Genomic DNA, 23,993 nt, shown 5'->3' with positions numbered 1-23,993 from the left:
ATCCTTGCTCCTGAAAAAGCTCAGCTCATGAAAGGTGACTAGATCATGTATTAAGTCAGAAAAGGAAAACAGGAAATTTTTTAAGTGCCCCAACTGTGATCAATTGTTAGTGGCTGCTAATGGGTGGAAGAGCATTTTAAGGATTCTGATGACCTAGTTAAGCTCAGATGAACACACATACACACACAGATGCTGCATTATGGAAAAAGATGAGTATGTCAACAGTAGCAAAATCCATGGAAGTGGAAGACATCATCCAGCAAAATGAACTAAGACCAAAGACCAAAACTTTCCAATATATCAACTCAAATTTTATAATTACTTATATTTAAGAACTCAAGTTCATTCACCTAAAACTAGTAACACTGAGTTTCAACAACAAATTCACTTGAGAAACAATATGAAGAACTCTAATTTTTGTGAAATGAAAACAAATGCTAGAGAATCAGTAGAAGCTCAACCTTTAAAAGTAGTATCTCTATAGTGCCTTCTAATTTCTAACACTGCTTGCACAAACATCTCATAGTTTTATGGTATTTAACACAATCTAAATATGATTAAAGCTAACACAAAATCTAAAATAGAATTTGTGAAGTTCGTTGGATTTCTTCATTAAAATGTTATCATCCCTTCAACCAAGTTAACATAATCCAAATGAAAAGATAAACTATCAAACACAAAAGTTCTCTTTAACCTCTGAAAGTACTCAGACCGTACTTCAAAATACCTGCTTGATATAAACCCCACTCCTGGAGAACAGATCCACCAACTCTGGATGATGTTTGCTATTCTGGCTTCCATGCCCCAGGGTGAAATTTGTATTATCTCCCCAAGTGTAGACATCTGTAGGATCTAAAATGTAAATTAATTTTTATACTTTTATATTATAAAACAAGTATCAGTTGAGTTCAATTATATATACACTCTACTAATCAGTTTACCTCAAACAGAGACTCTATAAGAACTAATTCAACCAGCATATTTAGAAAGACACTGCCAACATTATTTTTTACATTATGAAACTATTAACATATTACCTAATTCTAGGAATAGAAATAAGAAAATCCAAATCAGCACAGGGCTATCTCAATGTTAGAAATCTAAGATTTGTTCCTTGTTTCATTAGCAGCTAATTTAACTGCCAAAGGAGTAAAATACCACCTGCTATAGCCACTTAGTTTCTATGAAAATAATAATTATAGTTATTTTAATACAGAATGTTACCAACAGATACAGAATATACAGTAATATTATTCATGTATTATATACATACATGTAAGGGTTCTAGATGAAGCAAATGTGGTATCAGTTACTGTTCCTACAGGAACATTAACTTTAATAGTATGCTCTTGATAGATGCAAAAATCACACTTGTAATCAGGGTAATGACTATTTTAAAGTGGGATAAAACTTAGTCACAGCTAAGTTTATGATCCAAGTTTCCATTTTTACTTTGGAAGGCATATAAATTTCTTGAATGGAATTATAACTATAACTTGCAATATAGTACCCAAGGTAGAAATAAAAATGAAAAATGTGTCCTTACTTAGCTTGCTTACTACTTAAATGCAAACTGTATAGAGTGGCCCCATTTAAAACTCTTCTTCTCCACCAATTTCCATTTCCAAAATTCAAAGGCAAACAAATTTGAGAAATAAGTAAAATCAGAAGGATGTGAAGACAGAAGAATCACTTCCTTTTTCCCTCTACCGCAAGTACTAATGTTACTTTCTGGATGGATGCACTTTCTGGATGTAACAGTAGTTACAATTCTGTCTTCCCACTTAGGGTGTGTTTTTACTCTTACAGACATAATATAGGTTGAAACTGACATTATATAGATTGAAACTGAAAATGCAAAATAAATCAATGTTCTGAATAAAAGCCCAAAATTATCAGCTAACATACACCAAGGTAAAAGTTCTTTGCAGATATCCACACACAAATAAATTTTCTCAGGTATTTTAATAGGAACAAAGTTTCATTAAAATTTTCTAAGTTGTACCATAATGGAATATATCTGTGGAATTTTCTTACCGGTAGGTTTGAATACTACATGAGTTGGTCTATCCTTCATTACAAGATCCAAAGCTGATAAGCCTTCTTTGTCTTGAATATACAAACTAACACCATGCTAAAATTTAAGAAAAAAAGAGGAAAAAAAATATGTTACCTCCAATGCTCGCCCACATTTATTCACACACAGAAGAGAACTAAGAAAAATCAAGTATCTAATTCTCAAGAACCAGAAAACCTGAAGAAATAAAATAAGTAACATGCAAAATCAAAATGAACTAGATATGAAAATTTTCTACGGTAAGGCAAGTCTGGCTGCCTAGAAGGCCTTAGCTCTGGGTTTCTCTGTGCTTGTGCATGTACTACATTTTATGTATTTTAAGAGCCATGCTCCATGTCTAGTTCAGTTAAGGGCTATAAAGACATCAAGGTAAACACAACACTAATATTGGAATTTGCTGTTTATAAATATAATGTGATCACACAGGCCACCTCTCTCTTTTTTTTTTTTTTAAAGATTTTATTTATTTATTTATTTGACAGAGAGAGATCACAAGTAGGCAGAGAGGCAGGCAGAGAGAGAGAGAGAGGAGGAAGCAGGCTCCCTGCTGAGCAGAAAGCCCGATGCGGGACTTGATCCCAGGACCCTGAGATCATGACCTGAGCCGAAGGCAGAGGCTTAACCCACTGAGCCACCCAGGTGCCCCCAGGCCACCTCTCTTCTTGCCTTAAACTTTGTTATATCCAGTATTTACATTTAAGACAACTATATTCCTTTATTTCTATTTGTGTGATACAGGTTTTCATCTTTGTATTTAAATTTTTTATAGCATTGTTTAATTGTGACTTCTTATAAATCATATATAACAGTATCCTTAAAAAATCAGAGACTGTGTGTATGTGTTTTAAGGATGAATTTAAAGTAATCTTTGTATCTTCACAGTTCAGAATCAAACATGAAATAGAACATTTTCTATCCCACTTATTTAAGGCAGTTAGCACACCCTATCCCTATCACCATACTTTTCTATCTTTTAAAATATGATGGGGGGGGGCAGGAGGGACAGAGAGCAATGTTCAATTCCCTATTGTTATTATCTGACTAGTTTTTAAACATAAAATGTTCTTTTCAAGAATAATTTTTGGTATTTGTTGATACTTTAATAAGACACCCAATAATTAGACTTATCTCTATTTTAACCTGTGCAAGGCATCACTCCCTGTCTGTACACAGTTCATTTGGGTAGTTACAGACAGAGAACTATAAAGTTATTAAACTCTGTGACGCGTTGGAATCCTTTGTTTTAGGTTACTTAGGAAAGAAGAATCTCCTCTTATCTTGTAACAATGGATTCCTAATAAACTAAAACCAATTCAAAATCCATTATGTTCTAGACAGTTATAATACTTGATTTCACAAGGATTGTCAACGAGCAAAAAATACTAAAATGAGCTAACCAGTTAAAAAAAAAAAAGAAGTGATCTAAGATTTTAATGAATTTAAAATCATATGTTACCTACTATTTTAAAAAAATTAGATATAATAAATCACGTGAGAAGCCATGAGTTTCTTTAATCTTTTAAGAGAAAAGAAGGTAGATTCCAAGACAAAGTGCTCCAAGCTATGAAGGTAACACATGGGATCCCAGAAACTTAGATCCCTAGAGAGTTTATTTTGCCAGTTTTATAAATTTTCCTAAACTTCATACAATCAACTGGACACTAGTAAGACTACGTATATTTGCATCATCCTAAGGAGCCCCAGCTGCATAAGACTACATTTGTTTGACCATTAGAGCTCCTTAGATATGGTAGATTTTGACATTTTCTAATATACTCATCTTAAACTTCAAAGGTTGAAGGACTAGTGTGTAATCTATCCTATTTATTTAAAGATCAACTCTTTACATATCCCCAAAACAGTATGTAAATTCATTACCTTGTTAAATAGCATCAAGTATATACCAGGCTTATAAGCCTGAGCATTTCATGGGAACGCTCTACAAGGAGGAGATGCACTTTAGACACAGCTATTCCACTACGAACCACAAGTAACATTACTGGATAGGTCTTTCTGCAAATACAGAGAACTGTTTTTGTTTACTTTGACTGTCTTCCTCAAAAGCAAAGCATAAGATAAAGACAGCATGCAGGTAATTTTCTTGGGAAGAGATCCTAGAAAATGAGGACCAGAAGAGTAAATAAAAGGTGGAAAAATCAGTACAAGGATGTGTTATCAAGTAGGCCACTGCTAAGGCTTGTTTGTGCATGATCCTGCCAGGAAATTATGGGAACCTTATACGATATATCACAGAATAATTCCCCAGTCGAGGAATAAAAGGGGTAAGGATTTACCTCCAGTTTCCATTCTTCATTAGCAAAGAGTTGCTCTAAAAGGGATTTAACTCTCCTGTACTTTTGGTTGGTCATGCATGAATGCCAAGCTCTGGCACATAAAATAAGAGGCAAGCAGTAGATGCTAGAAACAAGGTACAGATTTATACCTATACAAAATGCTAGATGCCTGTGCACAACTGGCTAGAGAAAGAGATGAAGCCAAAACTAGATGAAGTGTTCAGGAGAAGTATTTGATACACACTAATTTTTCCAAATTGGTTATGAGCTAAACTGAATGAGTTTAATATGGCTCTCTCATTATTGCTGCCCATACACTGCCAAAAAAGTCAGAATCAAAAGACTACCTTGAGACTATAATTTCCAGTGGGGAAAGGTGGGATGTATTCTACTCTCCCCCTTTCAAGCCTATTCTTTAAAGCTTTGATAGTACTTTTGGATACACTGGCTAGATGCCCTCATACTAAAGAAAACAGAAAAATAAGCATTCTCTTATATTCAAATGACAGCTTTAAAATCATAAATTAGGAATAGTTTTAATAAACTGGCCCTTGTTGTCTAATTATCCTAGGGCAGGGAGGTGGGAGGGCCCTTCAGATCAGTTCTACTTAGTAACTATTCTATTTTAGTTTGAGGAGATTTATCTTGTTTATAATATGACAATTGTATTGCTCTGGCTCATGACCTGTTCTATTTTGTGAGGTATCTGATATCCCTCTAATAAAATAGCTTTTGCTTAGGGAACCTTAGTTAGCTTGTGTTTCTATAAAATAAGAACTCTATTTATTTATTTAATTACTTGGTTTTGGTCTATCTCCTGCTACGAAAATAAAAACTCAAACAAAAAAAAAAAAAAAAAGAATTCCGTCTGTCATGTTCATTACATATCCCTAGGACCTAGATTATTGCCTGGCACACATCAGGTACCCCCCCAAAAAAAAAAATTGTTCCAAACACTGTACAAATAGTATAGCATTTAACCCACACAACCTTATGAATAAGATGGTTCTATTTCCAAATGAAGAAAATTAAAGCAAGTTTTTCCAGAATAGTAAGTAAACCACCAGTATGAAAAAACAATAGTATAGCAAACAGATACAGCAGGACCCTACAAGCATTAACAGTCTTTGCCAGCCACTCATCTTGTCATGGAATCAAAGAGTCAAAGAAGATATGCATAAGATAGGCTGTCTTTCCTCCAGCTTTTGGTAGACAAATAGTTTCTGCTGAGGTTTTTGTTTTTTGTTTTTTTTTTTAACTTTGGCAATCAGAAACTGACAGTATGGGAGTATATTTATTGTACAATTTGTTTTGGCGATTAAAAAGTCTTATAGCTATAAAGTTATTATCAAATTCAATATATTTAAAATGTATTTGTGTATGGTCTCTCTCTGCCAACCATAGTAAGGGCTTAGTTGTCATAATAAGGGCTATAGTTGTCATAATACCTTATATGCTACAGGTGTCCAGAAGTGGAACTGACATGCACACTCCAATCATTGCAGCTCTTCCAATTTAATGACGTTGAAAGGTCAAAGGGAAAAATGATATGCTATGTTGAGATTTGACTACTAAATGGATAGGAAAAGGTTTCTGTGTGGGAAAATTTTATCAGTGTAATGTATCCACTATTAGGTATCTATCACTGAGCAGTAGGCCTCTGATGATAATAAAAGACAGTCAAGATAAGCACAAGGTGGCCGAAGGCAAAAATTTCCTGGGTTCTCTTAGCCAAGGAGGAAAGAATGACTGAGGATTTCTAAAGGGATATGAAATCCCAAAGAGAAGGAAGGTCCAAAATTCAGACCAGACCCTATTTCAAAATGAAGCCCCAAACCCTGACACCTGAATTGGCAACTCCTGTGACAACAGAAAATCCAAGGATACTCTCAAGCTTTACAGGACTGGCAATCATCCAAATTTCTAGCAGAAACTGGAAAAAAGCTGAGACTGTAGAAGTGGGAAAGGGTAAGAGTAGGGCTGATAAGATGTTTTAACTCTTACCAACCTAGCTTTCTTTTTTTTTTTCCCCAACCTAGCTTTCTATATAAAATAAAGTAAAAGAATTAAACCATCTAAATCAAATGTTTTAGATGTAAGAGGAATTAACATAACTACTGGTAAACTTTTTTAAAATCAAAAATAGATGAAGACACTGAAGATAAGCTCCCTAAAGTGACCAAAAGTTCCTTGAGGACAGGAAGTGTTTTGTTTTTCTCTGTGTCCTCTACAAGCATGATAAAATGCCTGTTACCTCCCCCCCCCCCAAAAAAAACAGTCAATTTAAAACTCATGACTTCTGACTTTTTAATGTGCGCTCATTAGTGAAATGACGTTGGGGTACATCTCAAAACACTTCATTATTTGACTATACAGTACAACAAACCTAGATTGAATCTACTTGATGGGAAATTTCAAATAAATTAAACTGATTCTAATTATTGGTTTTTTACAACGATAAACTTTATTCTAGCCAAACAAGAAATAAGCATACTATCCAAAAAAACAGTCCCAAATGTTGTATTTCAATAACTAGTGCCCTTTTAAAGTAGCTAATGAAAGTTACAGAAAAGTAAACCATTTTTCTTAAGAATGCTAAAAGATACATAATATGAGTTAAATGATAAAAGGTATGGGATTCACTTCAAAATAATGTGAGATAAACAAAGGTGGTGGAGACATATATAAGACACAATTAGCCAACAGTGCATTATGTATTATAAACTTTGGTATATGTTTAAAATTCTACATCATAAAAAGTCTAAATAAAAATATATATGGGATTTGAGGGGCGCCTGGGTGGCTCAGTGGGTTAAAGCCTCTGCTTTCGGCTCAGGTCATGATCTCAGGTTCCTGGGATCGAGCCCCGCGTCGGGCTCTCTGCTCAGCAGGGAGCCTGCTTCCTCCTCTCTCTGCCTGCCTCGCTGCCTACTTGTGATCTCTGTCTGTCAAATAAATAAATAAAATCTTTAAAAAAAAAAAAAATATATATATATGGGATTTGAATTCTAAAGATTAGTCAGTTACAACAGTAAAAGACATCAAACGACTAAAAAGAACAAACTCAAATCTCTGGAAAATAAATGAGGTGTTTGAAAAACACTAAGAAAAACACATGCGAGACCAAATAGTTTTAAATAAACAATGACACTTACCTTCAATAGAGACCAAACACAATCAATATGTCCATAAAAAATGCTTCTGTGCAAAGCTGTCCATCCTGATTCCTTGTCTTTCACCGAAAGATCCACTCCTTTCTCAATAAGCCAATCTAACACTCCTTTCTTTCCACAAGAGGAAACAAGGTGGAGGGCATTTCTGCCAAAAGCATCTTTGATAGTTGCAGCATTGTAACAATAACTGGAGAGAAAGGCCTTAATCTGATTTTCATTCCCCTTTGTTACCACAGAAAGGACATCCAAAGCATGTTTCAGGGATCGACACTTTGATGTGCAGTCAGGGATGGAAGAATTCATCCTAATTGTTTTTATACTGCTTCGTTTAGTTCTTTAGAGTAGTCAGTTAAGACTAATTTTTAAAAATTAAAAAGCTAGGACAAAAGGTACTATTCAGAAAGATTTATAGAGAATAAATGACCTGTTTAGGATTATAATTTAAATCCTCAATGGCAACAGTATAAAACTAGATATCTTTGTACAATTTACTTTGGCACTTAAATCAAAAAATTATAAACAGTTCTATAAAGTTTATATCAAATACAAGTCCTTTATTTAAAAAAAAAAAAACACTTTCCACAGTTTATAAATTACTCCTGGAGTCAAGCACCAAGGGGGAGTGAGGAGGGGAACTCCCCCTCCACACTGTCTGATCCTTTTAAATATCCATAATTGCAAGAGTGACCTATAAAAAGAAAGAGAGAGAAAGTAAAAAAAAGTACAAAATCAGCCTCTTGCTCTCAGATACTTTACAACCACCTCTATATATAAGTGCCCCTAAAAATAAATAAATAAGTGTCCCTAATTCCTATTTCAAAAAAATAAAAGTATACCAACTTTTCACCTTCACATCCATAGTTTTCTAGAACTACATTAATCATCTTCACCTCCTTTTTTCCCATTCTGCTTAAGGTTAACCTCTGTATCTCTGGAGTTCACCTCTTTCTTTTCAAAAGCTTCGTTTCTTCTCCCTTCTATTTTTACATACTACTAGCTACGTCCCCACAAGATATAAGCACACTTAAATCCACCATCTTTATAACAATCGCATCTCAAACTGTAATTTACCCCCTAAAATTGTCTCATTGCAGCCACCACCCATCACCATCACAATAACCAACCCTCTCATCATTCACTTTTTACTAAGGGCCAGGCACTATGATAATGTTCTCTGTGCCTGGAAAGTCCTTCACCATAGGACCATAGGAGGAGATGATAATTAAATATCAGGTAGCAAAACAACTAGGTATCAACCTGAAAAAAAAAGAACTTTAGATATTCACTTTATACCTTACACCAATATAAATTCCAGATGGATCAATGACAAACATAAAAATAATACCATAAAAGCACCAGAAGAGAGCATGGAAGACTCTTTTTTATAATTTCCAAGTACAAAAGGCCTTTCTAATAAGTATGATCTGAAATTCAAGAGTTATGAATAACTCTTGATTAATACATTTAATCAGTTTAAAGCCTACATTAAAAAATTTTAAGACAAAGAAAGAGAAAAAGCTTCTTTAACATATAGTCTCTACAAATAAGAGACCAAATAAATAAAACTCAAAGAATATGACATTTCTTAAAAAAAAAGAGGAAATTTAAACAAATTTTTAAAAAGAGACTCACCTCACTCAAAAGAAATATAAATTAAAACTATAATGAGATACCATGCAACAACATGAATGGAGCAAGAGAGTATAATGCTAAGTGAAGCCAGTCAGTCAGAGAAAGACATTCTATATGATTTCACTCATATGTGGAATTTAAGAAAAAAACAAATGAGCAAAGGGAAAAAAGAGAGAGAAAAACAAATCAAGAAACAGACTCTAATTATAGAGAAAAAACTGCCAGTTACCAGAGAGGAGGTGGGGGGGATGGGTTAAATAGGTGATGGGGATTAAGGAGTATACTTGTCAGTGATGAACAAAGGGTGATTCATGAAATTACTGAATCACTACACTGTACATGAGAAATTAATATAACACTGTATGTTAACTAATTGGAATTAAAAACTTTTTTTTTAAAGATTTTATTTTATTTTTTTATTTGACAGAGAGATCACAAGTAGGCAGAGAAGCAGGCAGAGAGAGAGGGGGGAGCAGGCTCCCTGCTGAGCAGAGAGCCTGATACGGGGCTTGATCCTAGGACCCTGAGATCATGACCTGAGCCAGAGGCAGAGGCTTTAACCCACTGAGCCACCCAGGTGCCCCTGGAATTAAAAACTTTTAAAAAACTATAATGAGATACTATTTTTTATCCATCAAAATAGGAAAAGATCAAAAAGTCTGATATTACTATGTACTGATAAGACTGTAAGAAAATACGTACTCTACTCCATTGCCAGTAAGCATATAAACTCATACAGTCTGGAGGGCAATTTAATATAGTTATGAAAATGTAAAATACACCTTTTTTCTGACCCAAGCAATTTTACTTCCAGGAATTTATCTTGGAAAGCTATATCTATGTGTGAAATGGCATTAGTATAAGAATATCCACTGAGTCATTGTTTGAAATAGTAAAGCATGGAAAAAACCTAAATAGTTAGAAGTAATTATGTCCATAAAACAGAATATTACTCATGTATCAAATGAAGCCACTATATATTTTCAGATATGAAATAATCTGCAAGATACATTGTACAATGTCCTTGAAAATGAGATGTATATCAACACCATTTATGGAAAAATTGTATATGCATTTACATGTTTATGCTTGAACATGCATGAAAGATGTCTAAAAGAAGACACAACAAAATGGTTAAGAGTGGTTCCTCTGGAGAAGAACACCAATAGCTGGAGACAGAAATGGAAGGTAATCTTACTTGTATTTTACTACAAACCACTTCTGAATGCTTCACCATAAGCATGATACCTATTCAGAAATAAATACCTAAAAAATATAAAGAAATGCTAATATATTGATTAGAGAGGCTGTAGGAAAATACAGAAAACTCAGCCACCAAATAAAGAGCCTCTAGTTTTTTTCCAATATGCTACCCTGTCTGCTTTGCCCTGTTCGGATCTGGAGAAATGAAATACAATTTGTCAACTATTTGATAAACTACTATGCCTCAGGTTTTTAACTACCTGAAAGAAAACTAACCACCCATATACCAGAAATTTTATAACTAGAGTGGATGACTTGACATTCAACATTTCTTCATCTTTTTATTTATCATCTTCTAAATATTTTTCTTTCAATATTTTTGTACTCTCGAGTTCATTCTCTTTTATTTTAGTCCTCTGGATTTTAAATTAGTGAATCCATTTCATAATGGTTAGATACAATAGAAATTCTATGTTAATTCTCTTCTCCAAGTTACTGATCATAAATACTTAATAGAACCAACCATCCTAAAACCACCAAAAAAACCCAAACAGCCAAAGCAATCTTGAGAAAGTAGAAGGTGAAAGCATCACACCCCAATTTCAAACTATGTTACAAAACTGTAGTAATTAAAACAGTATGATATTGGCATACAAAGAAACACATAGATCAATGGGACAGAATAGAGAGCCCAGACATAAACCCATGTATATATGATTTACAACAAAGGGACCAAGAATATACAATAGCAAGGGGACAATCTCCTTAATAAAGGGTGTTGGGAAAATTGGACAGCCACATGCAAAAGCATGAAACTGGACCCCTATCTTCCACCATACCCAAAAATTAACTCAAATGGTTTAAAGACTTAAATTTAAGACCTGAAACCATAAAACTCTTAGAAGAAAACACAGGCAGTAACCTCCTTAACATAAGTCTTGAAGATGATTTTTTTAATCTGACAGCAATAGCAAAAGCAACAAAAGCAAAAATAAACAAGTAGCACCACACCAAATTAAAGTTTCTGCACAGCAAAGGAAACCATCAACAAAATGAAAAAGTAACCTACTGAATGGGAGAAAAATTTTTGCAAATCATACCTCTGATAAAGGGCTAATCTATATAAAGTACCCAAAGAATTTATACAATTAAGAGCAAAAAACTAAACCATCTAATTTTTAAAATGGCCAAAAGATTTACATAGATTTTCCAAAGAAGACATACAAACACCCCACAGGTACATAAAAAATGATGAACATCACTAATCATCAGGGAAATGTAAATTAAAACCAAAAGGAGATATCACCTTTCTCCTTTAGAATGCCTATTATCAAAAAAATAAGAAATAATTAGTGTTGCCAAGGACATAAAGAAAAAGGAACCCTATACACTACTGGTGGGAATGCAAACTGATATAACCACTATGGAAAATAGTGTGGAGGTTTCCCCAAAAATTAAAAATAGAACTAACCTGGGGCGCCTGGGTGGCTCAGTGGGTTAAAGCCTCTGCCTTCAGCTCAGGTCATGATCCCAGGGTCCTGGGATCGAGCCCCACATCGGGCTCTCTGCTCAGCAGAGAGCCTGCTTCCTCCTCTCTCTCTCTCTCTCTGCCTGCCTCTCTGCCTACTTGCGATCTCTGTCTGTCAAATAAATAAATAAAATCTTTAAAAAAAAAAAAAAAAAAAAAATAGAACTAACCTATGATCCAGCAAGTCCACTTCCAGGTATTTATCCAAAGAAAACAAAACACTAACTCCATGTTCACTGCAGCATTATTTACAATAGCCAAAATATGGAAACAACCTAAGTGTCCATCAATGGATAAATGGATAAAAAAGTTATATACAAGGAGAGAGAGGCAAGATGGTGGAGGAGTAGCAGATTGGTATGACATCAGGTCCCAGGAGTTCAGTTTATCTTATCAATTCCTTTTTTTAGAATTTTTTAAAAATTTTCATCTTTACAGTCATATTCCATCCCTTCCTTGTATTTACCTTCATCTTTGTGTATATATATATATATATATGTTCTTCTTTAAAATTTTGGGAGGTAGTTTCTTCTAAGAGACCAAAATACACCCAAAATCAAATGGGTGGCTCTGTTCTATCCACCGTTCATACACACACACACATATATATATATATATATATTTATATTCATATTCATATTCATATTTATTTATTTTGCTTTTTGCTTTTTTCCCCCTTGCTTCTCTCCCCAGTTTTGAGTCTCTTCTGATTTGGTTAGCGTACATTTTTCTGAGCTCTTTGCCACCCTTTTAGCATTTTATTCTCTCCTTCACATATTCTTATCTGGATAAAATGACAAGGCCAAAAAACCACACAAAAAAACAAGAGGCAGTACCAATAGCTAGGGACCTCATCAATACAGACAATGGTAATATGTCAGAACTACAGTTCAGAATGATGATTATCAAGGTGCTAGCTGGGCTTGAAAAAGGCATGGAAGATATTAGAGAAACACTTCCTGGAGAAATAAAATCCCTTTCTGGAGAAATAAGAGAACTAAAATCTAATCAAGTTGGAATAAAAGAAGCTATTAACGAGGTGCAATCAAAAAATGGAGGCTCTTACTGCTAGGATTAATGAGGCAGAAGAGAGAATCAGTGATAGAGAAGACCAAATGACAGAGAATAAAGAAGCTGAGCAAAAGAGAGACAAGAACTACTGGACCACAAGGGGAGAATTCCAGAGATAAGTGATATCATAAGACGAAATAATATTAGAATAATTGGGATTCCAGAAGAAGAAAAACAAAAAGTGGCAGAAGGTATATCAGAGCGAATTATACTAGAGAATTTCCCTAATATGGCAAAGGAAACAAGCATCAAAATCCAGGAAGCACAGAGAACCCCCTCAGAATCAATAAAAACAGGTCCACACCCCGTCATCTCAGAGTAAAACTTACAATTCTCAGTGACAAAGAGAAAAATCCTGAAAGCAGCTCAGGACAGGAAGTCTGTAACATACAATGGCGGAAATATTAGACTGGCAGCAGACTTATCGACAGAGACCTGTCAGGCCAGAAAGAACTGGCATGATATATCCAGAGCACTAAATGAAAAAAATATGCAGCTAAGAATACTATATCCAGCTAGGCTACCATTGAAAATAGGAGAGATAAAAAGTTTCCAGGACAAACAAAAATTAAAAGAATTTGCAAACACCAAGCCAGTCCTACAGGAAATATTGAAAGGGGTCCTCTAAGCAAAGAGAAAGCCTAAAAGTAGTAGACCAGAAAGGAACAGAGACAATATACAGTAACAGTCACCTTACAGGCAAATACAATGGCACTAAATTCAGATCTCTCAATATTTACCCTGAATATATGGGGCACCTGGGTGGCTCAGTGGGTTAACCCTCTGCCTTCAGCTCAGGTCATGATCTCAGGGTCCCGGGATCGAGCCCTGCATCAGGCTCTCTGCTCAGCAGGGAGCCTGCTTCCCCGTCCCTCTCTGCCTGCCTCTCTGCCTACTTGTGATCTCTCTCTCTGTGTCAAATAAATAAATAAAATCTTAAAAAAAAAAAGTTACCCTGAATGTAAATGGGCTAAATGCCCCAATCAAAAGACACAGGGTATCAGAATGGATAAAAAAACAAAATCCATCAATATGCTGTCTACAAGAAACTCATTTTAGACCCAAAGACAACTCCAGATTTAAAGTGAGGGGATGGAAAACAATTTACTATGCTAATGGACATCAAAAGAAAGCTGGGGTGGCAATCCTTTTATCAGATAAATTAGATTTTAGGCCAAAGACTATATAGGACATGAGGAAGGACACTATATCATACTCAAAGGGTCTGTCCAACAAGAAGATCTAACAATTTTAAATATCTATGCCCTTAACATGGGAACAGCCAACTATATAAACCAATTAATAACAAAATCAAAGAAACACATCGACAATAATACAGTAATAGTAGGGGACTTTAACACTCCCCTCACTGAAATGGACAGATCATCCAAGCAAAAGATCAACAATGAAAGAAAGGCCTTAAATGACACACTGGACCAGACGGATATCACAGATCTATTCAGAACATTCCATCCCAAAGCAACAGAATACACATTCTTCTCTAGTGCACATGGAACATTCTCCAGAATAGATCACATCCTGGGTCACAAATCAGGTCTCTACCGGTATCAAAAGATTGGGATCATTCCCTGCACATTTTCAGACCACAATGCTCTGAAGCTAGAACTCAATCACAAGAGGAAATTTGGAAAGAATCCAAATACATGGAGACTAAACAGCATCCTTCTAAAGAATGAATGGGTCAACCAGGAAATTAAAGAAGAATTGAAAAAATTCATGGAAACAAATGACAATGGAAACACAATGGTTCAAAATCTGTGGGACACAGCAAAGGCAGTCCTGAGAGAAAAATATATAGTGATACGAGCCTTTCTCAAAAAACAAGAAAGGTCTCAAACACACAATCTAACCCTACACTAAAGGAGCTGGAGAAAGAATAACAAAGAAAGCCGAAACCCAACAGGAGAAGAGAAATCATAAAGATCAGAGCAGAAATAATGAAATAGAAACCAAAAAAACAACAGAACAAATCAATGAAACTAGGAGCTGGTTCTTTAAAAGAATTAGTAAGATTGATAAACACCTGGCCAAACTTATGGGAAAAAAAAGAGAAAGGACCCAAATAAATAAAATCATGAATGAAAGAGGAGAGATCACAACCAACACCAAAGAAATACAAACAATTATAAGAACATATTATGAGCAACTATATGCCAGCAAATCTGACAATCTAGAAGAAATGGATGTATTCCTAGAGATATATAAACCACCAAAACTGAACCAGGAAGAAACAGAGAACCTGAACAGACCCATGACCAGTAAAGAGATTGAAGCAGTCATCAAAAATCACCCCAACAAACAAGAGCCCAGGGCCAGAATTTCCCTTCCTAGGGAAATTCTACCAAACAGTTAAAGAAGAATACCTATTCTCCTGAAATTGTTCCAAAAATAGAAATGGAAGGAAAACTTCCAAACTCATTTTATTACCTTGATCCCAAAACCAAAGACCCCACCAAAAAGGAGAATTACAGACCAATATTCTTGATGAACACAGATACAAAAATTCTCACGAAAATACTAGCCAACAGGATCCAACAGTACATTAAAAGGATTATTCACCACGACCAGGTGGGATTTATTCCTGGGCTGCAAGGTTGGTTCAACATCTGCAAATCAATAATGTGATGTAATACATTAATAAAAGAAAGAACAAGAACCATATGATACTCTCAATAGATGCTGAAAAAGCATTTGACAAAGTACAGCATCCTTTCTTGATCAAAACTCTTCAAAGTGTGGGGATAGAGAGTACATACCTCAATATCATCAAACCCATCTCTGAAAAACCAACAGCAAATATCATTCTCAATGGGGAAAAACTAAGAGCTTTTCCGCTAAGGTCAGGAACACGACAGGGATGTCCGCTATCACCACTGCCATTCAACATCCTACTAGAAGTCCTAGCCTCAGCAATCAGACAACACAAAGAAACAAAAGGCATCCAAATCAGCAAAGAAGTCAAACTCTCACTTTTCGCAGATGATATGATACTTTATGTGGAAAATCCAAAAGGCTCCACTCCAAAACTGCTAGAACTCATGCAGGAATTCAGTGAAGTGTCAGGATATAAAATCAATGCACAGAAATCAGTTGCATTTCTATACACCAACAGCAAGACGGAAGAAAGAGAAATTAAGGAGTCATTCCATTTACAATTGCACCCAAAATTATAAGATACCTAGGAAAAAACCTAACCAAAGAGGCAAAGAATCGGTACTCAGAAAACTATAAAGTACTCATGAAAGAAATTGAGGAAGACACAAAGAAATGGAAAAAGATTCCATGCTCATGGATTGGAAGAACAAATACTGTGAAAATGCCTTTGCTACCTAAAGTAATCTACACATTTCACACAATCCCTATCAAAATACGATTAACTTTTTTCAAAGAAATGGAACAAAAAAATCCTAAAATATATATGGAACCAGAAAAGACCCCAAATAGCCAGAGGAATGTTAAAAAGAAACCAAAGTTGGTGGCATCACAATTCCAGACTTCACGCTCTATTACAAAGCTGTCATCATCAAGACAATATGGTACTGGCACAAAAACAGACACATAGATCAATGGAAAAGAATAGAGAGCTCAGAAATGGACCCTCAACTCTATGGTCAACTAACCTTCGACAAACAGGAAAGACTGTCCAATGGAAAAAAGACAGTCTCTTCAACAAATGGTGTTGGGAAAATTGGACAGCCCACGTGCAGAATGAAACTGGACCATTTCCTTATACCACACCCAAAAATAGACTCAAAATGGATGAAAGACCTCAATGTGAGACAGGAATCCATCAAAATCCTTGAGGAGAACACACGCAGCAACCTCTTCAACCTCAGCCGCAGCAACGTCTTCCTAGGAACATCGCCAAAGGCAAGGGAAGCAAGGGCAAAAATGAACTATCGGGACTTCATCAAGATCAAAAGTTTTTGCACAGCAAAAGAAAGTCAACAAAACCAAAGACAACTAACAGAATGAGAGAAGATATTTGCAAATATCAGATAAAGGGCTAGTATCCAAAATCTATAAAGAATATAAAACTCAATACCCAAAGAACAAATAATCCAATCAAGAAATGGGTGGAGGACATGAACAGACATTTCTGCAAAGAAGACATCCAGATCGCAAACAGACACAGGAAAAAGTGCTCCACATCACTTGGCATCAGGGAAATACAAATCAAAACCACAATGAGATAACACTTCACACCAGTCAGAATGGCTAAAATTAACAAGTCAGGGAACGACAGATGTCGGAGGGGATGCGGAGAAAGGGGAACCCTCCTATACTGTTGGTGGGAATGCAAGCTGGTGCAGCCACCCCGAAAAACAGTATGGAGGTTCCTCAAAAAGTTGATAATAGAGCTACCCTACGACCCAGCAATCACACTACTGGGTATTTACCCTAAAGATACAAGCATGGTGACCCAAAGGGGCACATGCACCCAAATGTTATAGCAGCAATGTCCACAATAGCCAAGCTATGGAAAGAACCTAGATGTCCATCAACAGATGAATGGATAAAGAAGATGTCGTAGCTATATACAATGGAATACTATGCAGCCAACAAAAGAAATGAAATCGTGCCATTTGCGATGACGTGGATGGAACCAGAGGGTATTACGCTGAGCGAAATAAGTGAATCAGAGAAAGACAATTATCCTATGATCTCCCTCATATGAGGAACTTGAGAGGCAGAGTGGGGTTTGGGGGGGGGGGGTAGGGAAGGAAAAAATAAAACAAGATGGGATCGGGAGGGAGACAAACCATAAGAGACTCTTAATCTCACAAAACAAACTGAGGGTTGCTGGGGGGAGTGGAGGGATGGACACTGGGGAGGGTATGTGCTATGGTGAGTCCTGTGAAGTATGTAAGCCTGACGATTCACAGACTTGTACCCCTGGGGCAAATAATACGCTGTATGTTAATAAAAATAATTTTTAAAAAAAGTTTTATATATATATATATATATGACTTTTTTAAGAGTTTTATATATATATATATATATATATATATATATATACACACACACACATACACACATACACACACACATACACACATACAATGGAATATTACCGAGCCACTAAAAAGGATGAGCTCTTGCCATTTGCAACAACTTGGATGGAACTCAACGGCATTATGCTAAGTGAAATAAGTAAGAGGGAAGCAAATAGCATATGACTCTCTTGTATCAGATTGGGGATGGGAGGGCAGAACTGGATGAACTGGTTTGTTTTTGTTCTAAATAAACTGAATAAATTGTAAAAATAAAACTTAAATTCCCCAAAACACTTTTCTCATTTCAGTTTTTAAATATATATTTTGAATGACAAAAGAAAAAAACAGTTATGAGGCGGCTATTTGGAGGGACATATATGAGTTTACTAGAAGTGTAGGGGAAACTTCTGTGCACCATAGATAGATATGAAACATTGCAAATGTGCACTTTCAACTCCTATTTCAAACCACACTCAGAGTCAGAAGTCCTAAATCTATCTAGTTCTTTGCTATTCTGACTTCCCCACCCAGAGGTGACAGCATAGAATTAGGATTCCCAATCTTTTCTAGCTCCAGTTGTTTCTACAAGTCTGTATGTTTTATAATTTGATATAAGGCTTATAACATTATCCCCACCTTAAACTGGTGATTGGTATAAAAAACAAAGTGTTTCTTAGTTGACATGAAGAAAAAGGTAACAAAGCCTTAAGTAGTTTAAAAAGTGAAAACTGGAAAAAAATATACATAGCAAAATAGTCAATTATAGTTAATTTCATTCTTTCGAGGCTCTAAAATATTTCCATCTTTGTATTTTCAGTGTATTCATAATACCTGAAAAGAACTACTTACTGGCAAATAACTCAACACTACATGAAAGAATCAAAGTACAACCAAAGAAAATTCTCTAGTTGTTACTATACATAAGCAATTACAATGAACAAAAAAGAGAATATTAAATGTAAAAATGGTAGTATGTTATAATATATAGAGAAACATACAGAATACTATGAACATAAATATGGAAGTGACTAAGAGCTAGTGTTTCTTAGAGCCTTACATATTTGGATTCAAATACAGCAATGCCAGCTGTTACTAGTTATGTAACTCTAAAAATTACATAAATCCCTTATTTCTTCATCTGAAAACAGAAACAATGTCACCAACCTCACAGCATTACTGTAACGACAAATGAAGTTGCTTAGACTGGTACCTGGCACAAAATAGGTATGCAACAAACGGTAGCTTTTATTACTATTATTTCTTCAGTAACAAAAGGGTAACAAATTTAATCTCAAAATTCATGTTTGAGTTTCATTGCCTCTGCTACCTGGTTTCCATGCATATTTCTCCAATTAAACCATATACACTAAGGCTACCAAAATGACCTCCAAACCTACAAATACTTTTAGATACTTTCAGTTCTTATCTTAATTTACTTCGCTGCTTTTAGTCATTAACACCACATTCTCCTAAGTATCTAGGAAGGGATACTGAAAGCATAGGGAACTACTAAAGCATTTAAGCATGGGCTCTCTCTCACCCCTTCTTCCAAAGACATTATTTCTTCCCCTTACCTTCAAATTTTGGAGTTCTCTCAATGTTCCATAGTCAGCCTTATCTTCCTCTCTACTTCATATTCTCCCTGAATAATTTCAATCTCTTTCTACCTTTTAACTATAACCTATATGCTCATAACCCCCAAATATGTCTTCTATCCTCACATCTTTCCTAAATTCCAGGCGCATATTTCCAATTACCACTGTAAATGTTATTTATGCATTCTACAAATGTTTACTGAAGGCAAAGAAAGCAAAGGAAATAAATATTTACTAAGCACCTACTACATCTTGGATATTTTACATCACGGAGAGGTTAAGTAAGCCACCCAAATCATAGCACTAATAAAAGAGAAGTTAGAATTCAAGCACAGATCTGTTTAACAGCAAAGTACAAGCTATTTCTTCTATACTACACTGCCTCTCCAGTGCATCCACAGTAGGTCACAGGTACTGGGAATACAAAATAAATATGGTACAAATATTTTAGATAACATAATAAAAATACAGGTTCATGGATAATACTTAAGTGAAAGTAGAGCTCATTTAACATCTGTATTCAATGAACAAAATGTATTACCAATTATAGTCTCTACCATCAAAGGGTCACAGTTTGATAGAGAAGACTGTTTGTATTTAAGCAAATAATAAAAACATATGATTATAAACCTATGGTAAAGATAAAACAAGTGACTCATAGGAATAGGGAGTTGAGAAGAGAAAGATAGGGAAGATTTCCCACATTAGGATGAGTACATGTTTGCCTGATAAATTCAGGGTGAGTGGCATTCAAGGCAGGGAGAATAAATATAAATAAAAGCACTGGAATCATTTTAGTCTATTTTGAAAATTCCAAGTAATTCAGAAGACAGAAAACAGCAAGGCGTAATATATACACCAGGATGGGACAGATTATGGACAGCTTTCTGTGCCTTTCTTTAGGGATAAAGAAAGCGAGCAATTCAGAGACACATTTAGATATTTAAGATTTTGAATATACAAGATGTTGTCTCCCAAATTTCTAGCCAGATTATATATAATGGCAGCCAAGAAGTAGAGTAGGGGGTAAATACTTTGGAAATTAGAAAAAGAAAAAACTTTTGAAAATGCAACAAATAAAAATTAAAGGGGAAAAGTTGTTTATATGTGACGAATACAAAATGTTGATGGGAAACTGAGTTGTAACAGTACAGCTAGCTACAGGCAGTTGTTCAACCTTGAGAACTGGCCCACCACAAAGGCATTAGCCAGTAGAGGTTGAGCCCTCAACAGTGACTCATAACTGTTCCACTTATCCTTGGTTAGGAGTTTAGGTATCTTCCTGAAACACAAATCTGATCATTCCATTCTGACAAGCCCAAGCCTAACATCTACATTCCACGTGTTACGTTTAGCCTTGGGACTTCAGGAAGAGGACATCAATTAAGCCTGGAGACCACATAGCCCATAAAATTTAGACTCTAAATTCAGAACACCAGAGGTAGGAACCCAGGTAGACCACTAACTAAATGATCCTAGGCACATCACTATTTCCTAAGTTTCATTTCTCTCACTTAGAAAAAGTGGCAACAAATATTTATAACTTGAGTTGTTCTGAAAAACAAATGAAACAGTTAATTCATATGTAAGCACCCAACAAATGTTTTTAAAAAAAAAAGAGAGAGAGAGAGAGAAAGGGGTATATTGATATACAGGTCAGAAAATGGCATAACTTTATTAGAGTCCTTTCTGCTTGGAATGCTTTTCACCCAAACCCTTACAAGACTGCCAATGTGTCTATGAGTTAGTTACAGAGCATTTATTATCTTTTAAATTTTGATATGGATAACCAACACAAATTTCAACCTCATATTGCCTTTTTATATACAAGCACCTTCATTTTACAATGAGGAAATTTACATGAAAGTTTAAATTACAAATATAGAAAAGTTTAAGTTACAAATATAGAAAAGTATACTCTAGATACTATCTATTCTACTCTACCCAAATTACTCTCTCAAAATGCAGTTAGGAAATCTTTTTTAATGAGAAGTAGAACACTACTACAAAAAAATTACCCTTATTTGTAGTCAGAAGAATTGGGCTCCTACTACCTAAAACCTTGGACAAATAACTTAATCTCCCTAATCCTATTTCAGTACCTGCAAAGTTGGTGATAATAACTTGTCCTGTTAGGATGGACCTTGACTACACAAAGATTTTAAGTTCTCGGGGAAGGGGGAACTGGGGACAGGGTTGTCATTATTTCTTCCTATTTCTCATAAAAAAAAATATATATATATATATATTTAATAAACAGATTTATTTATAAAGCACTAATACCAAAATATCTTCCTTTTAAACTTGCATCTATATTAAATTGTTACAAAGCTACAAATTATAACTCAAAATTGAATTTAAAAATTTTTTAATTCCTTCTGTAAGTCCTGAAAATAGTTCACATAACAATTTTAAAACACAAGCACTTGCTTCTTTAAGAGATTAGTAATTTCCCTTCATCAATATTGTATTTTAGTCAAACATTATCTCAAATACTCTCTTGGTACTAAAGATAGACTTCAATACCTTACCGGTGCAATATCCAGTTTCACAACAGAAAAATTCCACAAATTTTAGGGGTCAAGCACATCTCTACATGTAGCAAAAAATTACTGATCTATTAATAACGGTAAACTGATTTTGATATCATTTATAATAATAAACCAAGTAATAATGAGCTCCTTTATGTAATAGGTAAATTCATTTATGGTCTATTGAACTACATACGGTCCTAAAATATAATGAGAGTAAAAGAATGTAGTAAGTTCCTTCACAGAATTTAGCATCCTAAGAACCCTCAATTCAAGTTTTTTTTTAATTTAAATAATGAAACAACCATTTTAAAAATTTTCTTGAGATAAACTCTGCTCTAACTAAAGCTTCTGCAAATACCTGTAAAAAAAATTCTTTTTAGAAAACACCTTTTTGCCCTCATCTATGTCTGTTTCTAAAACCAGTAAAAATCAAGGAATTCAAAACAAAAAAAGATCAAGAAGTATCTATGCAAGGATGTGAATTGGTACACTGTGGGTGGAGAAACACTATCACTCATAAAAGTTCCATTCTTTCAGTAATTCTGATAGATTTCGAATTTCAAACGCCCTACTTCGAAGCATGGAGAGAAGGGGAGCAGGGGGAGTGCTACATCAATTTCTGCTTCCTGAAAAAAATAACCTAAGTTTTATTAACTATGTTGGAGAACAGTAGTAAAGGATGTCCGGGCTTACCAATTTCGCTATTGACCTAAAACTTTTTAAAACCACGCAACATGTTACAATAAAAAGCCTCTATCCTGTCTTCCTCAATCCCAAGAACCGATCCCTTCTCACACAATGGTCAATTCACACAGAATTCCAGAGTCAGTATCCCCATAGTGGAGTAAAACTATATGACCCCACGAAGGGATAACGCTTCAAGGAACGGCTTCAAATTTAAGGCTCGAAGGGAAGTGACACAACTACTGAAAGTAGCAAAGCAACAACGCTGGAGGGCGTGTCAGGCAGGACAGCAACGTAGCGCGTCGCAGAACAGCCCATTCATAAGCTGAGCGAGGTTGCAAGAAGGCGGACGCCGGGACCCCGACCACTGGGCCCGCTCCCCGCCGTTTCGCTCGAAGCACGGCAGCCTCGGAACCACTGGGCTCCCTCTCCGCGGGGCATCCGTGCCACCGGCGTCCCCGGTCACCCGCACCCTCCGGAACCTGAATACTGTCCCACTGCCCGCCCCCCCGCCTCAAACCCCCCCCCCGCCCCCCCGCTTAAGAGACGCGGTCGCCTCAGCCTACTCCGCACGGTGAGGCCGCGCAGAGCACTCCCTCACCAGTCGCTAGATGAAAGTGCGCCGGTGTACTCCGCGAGACGGGCACACAGCTGCGCGGGGACTCATCCTCAGTGAAGACAACTGGAGAAACCGAACAGTGCCAGGGGGAGGCTGGTCCCCAGGCCCCGCAGCTGTGGAGGTGGCTGCAGCTTCAGCCGCGACTACAGGCACTGGGGAGGGGGGTTGGGAGAAAAGGCCGGTGCGGGCGGAACCCAGGAATAAGACAGGCGTTGATTGGCCAAGGCTCGTGTATGCCTCATGAGGACTGGCTGAAGTCTGCCCAGAAGGCCTCGCGTGGCAGCACCTAAACTGTGGCCTTTCCCAGGAGCCCTGAGAGAACTTGACCCTGCCGGCCTTCGGACTACCGGCGCAAGCCAGGGGCGGGGAAACGGTGGTGGAAATGTGCCTTTTGGGGTCAGCCGCGGCCTAGGTTGAAACGTCAGCTGCGGACTTGGAGTTCCGGATAAACCCGGGTGGAGAGAGAGTCCTGGAGACCTGACCAAATGCCTTGTGCAGCCAGTCACCGTGCAGTAGAAGCCAAATGCGTAGGCATCTTGCTCAGAAGAGTTCTCGCGTTGCCCTA

The 23,993-nt window shown here is 36.2% G+C and overlaps 1 protein-coding gene across 2 annotated transcripts in view; it reads right to left on the bottom strand.

Moving 5' to 3' along the window:
• IBTK (inhibitor of Bruton tyrosine kinase) overlaps nt 1–23,582 on the bottom strand; it is a 96,136-nt gene extending 72,554 nt beyond the window's left edge. For both annotated transcript variants that reach the window (XM_080806284.1, XM_080806285.1), the window contains exons 1-4: nt 23,411–23,582; nt 7,527–8,232; nt 2,038–2,134; nt 728–852 (exon numbers count right to left, since the gene is read on the bottom strand). In XM_080806284.1, coding sequence (XP_080662410.1) covers nt 728–852; nt 2,038–2,134; nt 7,527–7,847 — 543 coding nt within the window. In that variant the 5' untranslated portion in view covers nt 7,848–8,232; nt 23,411–23,582. The remainder of the gene's footprint in view (nt 1–727; nt 853–2,037; nt 2,135–7,526; nt 8,233–23,410) is intronic.
• Between the last annotated feature and the right edge of the window lie 411 nt (nt 23,583–23,993).

The sequence above is a fragment of the Martes martes genome (assembly GCF_963455335.1).
Source record: "Martes martes genome assembly, chromosome: 6".
Lineage (NCBI taxonomy): Eukaryota > Metazoa > Chordata > Mammalia > Carnivora > Mustelidae > Martes > Martes martes.
This window is presented reverse-complemented; position numbering and strand designations above follow the sequence as displayed.